At 48.7% G+C, this 7,747-nt stretch overlaps 1 protein-coding gene across 1 annotated transcript; it reads left to right on the top strand.

The window, feature by feature from the left end:
- Positions 1 to 1,329: 1,329 nt before the first annotated feature.
- Positions 1,330 to 5,027, top strand: SHISA2 (shisa family member 2). Its single transcript, XM_034758734.1, has 2 exons — positions 1,330 to 1,715; positions 4,055 to 5,027. Exons 1-2 carry the CDS (start codon positions 1,412 to 1,414, stop codon positions 4,606 to 4,608), a joined length of 858 nt encoding a protein of 285 aa, XP_034614625.1. The 5' UTR covers positions 1,330 to 1,411; the 3' UTR covers positions 4,609 to 5,027.
- The last annotated feature ends 2,720 nt before the right edge of the window (positions 5,028 to 7,747 follow it).

Raw genomic sequence — 7,747 nt, 5'->3', positions numbered from 1 at the left:
TACGACAATCAAACGCTGCTCCCCTGCCCCACTCCTGTCCCCTTGCGGGAGACTAAGGCGAGGGGGCTGGCTGGGATAAGACGCATGCGCGCCTAGAGGGTGTTGGGTGCCTATAATAACACTGAGAAAGCAAGTGCGAGACGCCCGAGCCCTAGTGGCTGCTTGTCTCGCCTGCAGAGAGCGACACAGCCCGGGCGCCAGCGGCTGCCGCCCGTGCTTCTGCCGCGCAGCCTGAGGAGCGAGGCCGAGTAGCCAGCGGCACAGCAAGGATCCGGGCGGAGGGCGCCGCGGGAGACACACGCCGGGAGGCAGCTCCGCGCCCCCTACCAGTCCCTCTCCCCCAGCCTGCAGCCAGGAGGGCGCCGCGCTGCCCCGGGGGGTGTCGCCCCGCAGCGGAGGGATGTAACTTGGCGGTGCCAGGCTGGCGGCTTCGGGCGCGCCGAGGTGAAGGAGGAGTCGGGACAGGGGCTTTCCCAGCTCAGCAGCGCAGAGGGACTGAGCCCCGGCACCTCCAGCCCGGCGGTGCCCACTTCGGATGCGGCTTCGAATCATGAAAGGAAAGTTTGAGCGGGATGTCCGGGCCGAGGGAGCGGAGTAACAGCAGCTGCTGGTGCCGAGTGGCTGCCCCTGCGGAGCTCGGCTCGGCTGCCAGGGGAGCCCGGGGCAGCCTCCCGCGCCCCCGCGGGCTCGGCCCTGCGACCCGGACCGGAGGTCGAGCTCCGCCGGCGCTGGGACAGTCCCGCCTCTGATGCTCCTGGAGTTTCCTGCCGCATCGCTGCCCCCGCCGGCGTGTGGATCTGCCGGCCGGGCACGGCGCCCCGGGCTGGGGGTGGCTGCCCCGGGCGAGCCGCGGCCAGCTCCCACTGCTCCCCCGCCGAGCTGGTAGCGATGGGGAGGGAAGTCCTGGCTCTGTGAAGCGCTTCGTCAGACCCGCTGCCCCGGCTGCGCGCTGGGTGGCTGGAGAGGGGCAGGCGCCAGCCGCGGAGACCGCCTCCTAGGGCTGCCCGTGGGTTTCCTTTGAGCTGACCAACGCCGGAGCACGGAGCGCCGGGCACTTCGCGAAGAGCCTCCGACTCCCCCTTCCTGGCGGGGCTGGCAGAAGAGCCCCGTGGTCTCCCCACTTCTGGCTCCCCTGCGAGCAGATGCTTCACCCCCCTCCACGAAGAGCCGTGTTAGTAGGAGACCCCGCCACCTCCACAACGGGGTGCTGTGTCCGCAACCCCCCCCCCCCCCCCGCCCAGCGGGGTGGCTGGGCCCCCACCCCCCCCCCCCCCCCACACACACAGCGGGGTGCTGTCTCCCCCCCTTGCACAGGTGGGCGCTAGCAGAGGAGCCCCGTGCGTGCTGAGGACCCCCCCCCCCTTTTCTGCCGGGCGCGTTGCTGCCCCGGACGCCGCCGGTGAGCGGTGCCATGTGGAGCGGGCGCTGCTGGCTGCTGCTGGCGGCGCTGGGCTGGCTGCTGCCGGCGGGGGCCGGGGCCAGCGGCGAGTACTGCCACGGCTGGCTGGACGCGCAGGGCGCCTGGCGGGACGGGTTCCAGTGCCCCGAGCGCTTTGACGGCGGGGACGCCACCATCTGCTGCGGCAGCTGCGCCCTGCGCTACTGCTGCTCCAGCGCCGAGGCCAGGCTGGACCAGGGCGTGTGCGACAACGACCGGCAGCAGGGGGCAGACGAGCAAGGCCGGCCGGACAAAGACGGCCAGGATGGCGCAGCAGGTACGCGGCTTCCTCCCACCGCCCTCCTTACCCCGTCCTGGCCCAGCGCAGCCCCTTCCGCGAGCCCGGGCGGCTCTGCAGCGTGTCCAGCCCGCGCGGGGCAGCCAGGCGAGCAGGCAGTTCAGCCCCTCGTGGGAGGATGCTTATGGGACAGCCAAGCTTAACCACTCCGAGCCCCCGGGCCAAAGGAGGCTGTAATCCAGAGTGCCCCCAGCCAGTCTGGCTGCCAGGTGTCATGGTGAGCCCAGGCTCTACCTTCACAGATACCCGAACATAGGTCTGAGATCAGCCGCGGGCGAAAGGGCTAAGAAATGCCGATCTAGGGCACCTAGTGCCTGCCTCGGCCCTGCAGGGTTAATGGCGTCAGCCTATTGGCTAGTGACCTGGGTACAAGCCCTGAGTGCAGAGACTTCTTGGGAGCAGGGGCTGACTGGCAAACATTCCTACATCTCTGACACATCTTTTAACGAGGGGAGCTGCAACCCCTCATTTTCAGGCCTGCCTATGACAGCTGAGCCTTTAACTGCTACCTGGGATGTTGTTAATAGACCTGTAGGGAATTTTGCCATTGACTTCAGAGGGACCAAGATTTGGCTGGTCATGGTGAATCCACATGTAGTTATGGGTAATTCCCCTTAGTTTTACAGTACATATTTTTTATGACTAATACTTCTGGCAGTCGGATCAGTTGAAAAATGAGACAAAATAAGAGAATATGTTTCTGCCTTAAATGTAAATCAAACACTTTTTTTTTAATATAACAACAACAGAAGGACATACACATATCCTCAGTTTGTTATCTGGGTAATGATAAAAGTAGGACAGAAATGCAAATGTCAAATCTTTGGATTCCAAATAAGAAACTTGTCAATTAGTCCATCATTTGCAACTATTAAAATCAGAAACATGGAAAAAGCTAAGTTACTGTCAAGGAGTTTGAATACTTTATGAATGACAAAACCTTTGATTGTTTTTTAAGTTCTGCATTTATTTAAATGACAACACCACTTGTCTCCAGAATGTCTTGGACAAGTTGTGTCAGATCAATATAGCAGCAGTATACTTAATCATTCCTTCAGCTTTGTTTGCACTTCCAATTAAAAAGAAAGGGGAAAAAAAACTTTGAAAGGGAACAACTGTTTCAGGAAAAGTAACTTCTATTACACAGGATTTCAAAATGACTTCTAACCAATCACGATAGTCTAATTGTATACATTCTTCAAGCCTAGATACCACCTTTTAAGACTGTATTTATGACTAAATGTCAAGGATAAACTAGAGTCTTTTTACTGCTGTTTGGGAAAAGCCTCAGTGGCCCTCTAGTACATTTGCTGGCCATACACTAATACTGAACACACTAGAACTAGCCTGAAGTGGTGTTATAATTAGGACAGACTTGGAAAACTTGTGTGTTGCAGACTGTAGCAAGTGCAGACACCTGCTAAAGAGCTACAGGATTTGGCCAGTGCAGAAATAAACAATTATACTAGAAACTGTTTGTTAAAAGGTGTTAACATTGCAAAAAATGCTAGGTTACACAGTCTTTAGTTTAATAATTATGCCTATGTAAGTGACTCTAATGTTAGCCATTCCAGTTTCAATGAAGATAAGACTCTGTTAAAAACAAGTCATTTTTTCTAAAAATCACGTATTAGATTTATTTGCTGCGCACCATGATCTGATAGCTGTCACTAGTCTTTGTGATTGTCTTGTCCTCTTGACCTTGTGTCCTGAACATCTCATTAGTAATCGTTCCAGTTGATGTGGTCAGGTAATGCCATCTCAAGGGTTAGTAATACTTAAGTCTTGGGGCTGACAGTCTTAAATGAAAAGGATGAGTCCCAGCCATGTTGGCTGTAAGAGAGATGTGATCCCCCTTTTTGTAACATTTTGAGCATCTCATAGTCTTTAAGACAACCTGTGAGGAAGGGGAGTAGCTAAGTGGAACACAGAGAGACTGATGAATTTCCTAGTTTATTTCCAAAGATCGCACAAGGAGGCAGTGGTAGAACAAGGACTTAAACCAGGTCTTGGAAGTCCCAGCCTACCACCCTAACCGCTGGGCCATCCTTTCTCTGTGGGCAGAGCTCCAATTTAAGCACTTTGAAAATCCCAACCATTTGTTTTTGCAGCATCTATATTTTCTTTAGTCCTTTTATTAAAAGTAGCAAGTGGAATGTTTAGTTTCCAGAATCATTTCTCCCTGGAGGACTTGAGTATATTAATGCTGAGTGACTGAAAGAAATAAGCATTTCTCTTGTTCTCTTTGTATAACTTTGTTTTTTAGGTTTGGCCTTCATAGCAACTCCTAATAACAGTGGCTTTGTTTCTCTTTGTAGTGCCCATTTATGTGCCATTCCTTATAGTTGGATCTGTTTTTGTTGCCTTTATCATCTTGGGGTCTCTAGTAGCAGCTTGTTGCTGCAGATGCCTGCGACCCAAGCAAGAGCCACAGCAGAGCCGAGCACCTGGAGGTAATCGGCTGATGGAGACTATTCCCATGATTCCAAGTGCCAGTACCTCCCGTGGTTCCTCTTCTCGTCAATCAAGTACTGCTGCCAGCTCCAGTTCCAGTGCCAATTCAGGTGCCAGAGCCCCCCCTACTAGGTCACAGACCAACTGCTGTTTGCCAGAAGGGACCATGAATAATGTCTATGTCAACATGCCTACTAATTTCTCAGTACTGAACTGCCAGCAGGCTACCCAGATTGTGCCACATCAAGGGCAGTACCTGCACCCACAGTATGTAGGTTATGCTGTTCAACATGACTCTATGCCTATGACCCCGGTGCCACCTTTCCTGGATGGTCTGCAAAGTGGATACAGGCAGATTCAGTCTCCCTATCCCCATGCCAATAGTGAACAGAAGATGTACCCAGCAGTGACTGTGTAACTTAAAAAAAAATCACATATTTTAGCACCTAAGCAGAGGAGAAATACTTTTGGAATGAAGCTTGTAGAACCTCATTTGTAAATAATTTTGAAAGACTCATGCATGTCAGACAGTGTTTATAACCCATTTCTTTACATTGGATTCAGTTGCCAAAAACTGTGTAACGATATCTTTGAATTACCATTTCCAGATATGCTTCCATTCCAGTCCATGATTAACAGTGGCAATGGATTATGCTGAAGATGCATATGCATTTCAGATAACTGTGTGTGAGAGATAAATTCCTGAGCCATTAAGTGCCCTTCAGGTATGGCACGGTCAAAGCATTTGGCTACTTCATAAAAAGAGTTTTGTTACACTGTACAAGATCACAGTATTTAAGAAACCTCTCTTCTCCTCCTCTCTCCCAACTCCTTTACAACATTGTCTGTAAAGCAATATGAAATCACATTGTCACTGGAAGACTAAACCGTGCAATTATTGTAAGTTAGAAACCTGCTACCAAGTCCTATGATTTCTTACTCACCTTAGGTTCAAGGTGGAATGAGGTGTTATTCTTAGTTTTTCACAAGATTATTTTCTTTGTCCCTTATATTTATGTAGGAATTAGAAGTGTGTAAAACATTCAGCTCTAACTTCCAGTGCACTTGGAATCATTCTCGATTTGAGTTTGATTCATGTTCAGGAACCAATAGGGGTTTGCACAGTCTTTGTTTATCTCAGTGAACTGTAATAAAAAACAGATATGAAGTTCTTGCTTTGATCAAAATCTTTGATACTGCCGTTGTCCTGTGCATTTCAAGTTTGAACTGTGCTTGCAGAGAAAGGTCATGTAGTATCTTCAAATAGGGCTACTAATCCCACTTCCTGTGAAACATAAACCTGTGTGAATGTGCACAAACATGTCAAACCAAGATCTTACCCATGGGTTTGTAATGCAATTCAACCATGGGAAAATGGGATTCATTCTAACCCAAACCTTTCTGAACTCCAGGGGCTGCTGACCCGTTCTGATGCTAAAATATTGCCAATCCAAATTGAATTTGGAATGATTTGCACAGCTAGACTAGGAGTCAGTTTCTGGAAGAACTATTTTTTTGTTATTTGCATTGAAAATGAACAAAAGAACAACCAAAACACTCAAGTCCTAATAGCTTTTCATTTTGTATAATTGCTTTATAAATGAAATATTTCTGCACAATGTAGAAATCTTTAAGCCTTCAAGCAGATGGCATGTTGCAGAGGGTGACTTTGCACTAAAACCTTTGATTCCATTTGTGATAAAATAGCTAATCTCCTGAATTTAAAGAAGCAACCAATATACAGTAAAAGCTGTGTTATCTGGCCCTGTACCAACCGGAAAGCTCTATAAACCAGCATTTCTAATCTTCATAGAAAGTCCAGTTTATAGTCTGGCTGGCATGGCGCTGGCAGGTTCCCTACCTGGCTCCGTATGGCTCCCCGAAAGTGGCAACCTGTCCCTGCTGCTCTTAGGGGGAGGCGTGGCTAGACAACTTTGCGCGCTGCCTCCGCCCGCAGAGCCCCCCCCCCCCCCCGCTCCCTCCAGCTCCCATTGGCTGCGGTTCCTGGCCAATGGGAGCTGCAGTGCCAGTGCTTGGGACAGGGCAGGGGCAGCGTACAGAGCCACCTAGCTGCGCCTCCACCTAGGAGCAGCAGGGACAGGTTGCTGCTGGCGGGGAGCTGCCCGAGGTGAGCGCCCCCTGGATCTGGCACCCTGCACCCTCCTGTGTCCCAACCTCCTGCCCCGAGTCCCTTCCCACACCCAAACTCCCTCCCAGGGCCCACTCCCCCTCCCGTGCTCCAACCTCCAGCCCCGCACCCAAACTCTCCCTCTTAGTTAACCAGAATTTTTCACTTACCGGCACCCCCCACACCACCAACATGCTGGATGAAAAAGCTTTTACTGTACAAGGAATAATCTGTTTGTGTTAATTGTAACATGCATTTCATACTTCTTTAAAACAAAACCCACAATGTCTTTAAGGCTGCTTTCATCGTTTTTAAATTAATCTGAATTTCAATCAATTTGTTCTTTATGTTTGGAATGACAGTATAGTATTGAGGGCATACTGAAAACATTAAATTGCTTTAACCAGACTAGAACTGATAAAATATTTTCTTATTGTCTGATACTGATTCCTTATGTTGCAATGAATCTGATACTAACAATTTTGTTACATGGACTGTATGTCAGATCTAATGGTTTATTTGTAAACATGCAACACAAAAAAGCAAAAGGAAGAGATGTTCTTTACCACTGAAATAAGAAAAGGAGTAGGTATTTTACATCAGGTCTGCAACTGTTGGCTGATACCATAACAATAGTACAGCATATATAACTTTTAAGAAAGAGGCATCCTTTGAGCCATTTTATTTCTTTTGACTAGAAAAGACTGGGGCTGATCTTGAGAAGTGCTGGGTACCTCCTACAAAGCATTGAAGCCCAAATTTTTAAAGGTATTTAGACATTGCTCTGCTCAGCATTTTAAGTCTTAAGACTATTAGGCACCTAGTGGGATTTTCAAAAGCACCTAAGCACCCAACTCCTATGGGAAGTAGGCATCTAAATAACTTTGAGGAACTAGGCCTTTCAGTGCTGTACAGAGCAACGTCTAAATACTTTTAGATCTAGGCCTAAATGCCCTCAACTTTTGTTGGCTTCAGGAGGAATTAAAGGTGCTCAGCATCTCACAGGATCATGTTCATTGTTTCTTTTCTGGAAGACAGTTTCCCAGAGCCTGATGTTAGCTTTTTCAACTGTGAATAGGTTAGCTGTCTATTTCTCTCTCTCCCAGAATGCACTGCATTCATTGCACATGCCCTGTTAAGGACACCTGCTCTGATTTATGAAATTCAGGTGAATCACTTTGTAAATTGTTTACTTGTTTAAAACTTTTAAGTTAAATTTAAGTATGTAGAAATTAATTTACAACTGTTGGGAAAAAACCAAACCCTGAGCTGTAATAAAAGGAAGTTTGTGAGATGTGGTGTTTTATATCTTGTGTATAATAATGTAAAATCAATGTTAACATTTGGAAAAGTTTTTAAATCTCTTACAGGGCACTTGACATAAAGTGTTTCTTACAAGTGAAGAAAAAACCCTTTGTTTAATAAATAT

This window comes from Trachemys scripta, chromosome 1, assembly GCF_013100865.1.
Source record: "Trachemys scripta elegans isolate TJP31775 chromosome 1, CAS_Tse_1.0, whole genome shotgun sequence".
Lineage (NCBI taxonomy): Eukaryota > Metazoa > Chordata > Testudines > Emydidae > Trachemys > Trachemys scripta.
This window is presented reverse-complemented; position numbering and strand designations above follow the sequence as displayed.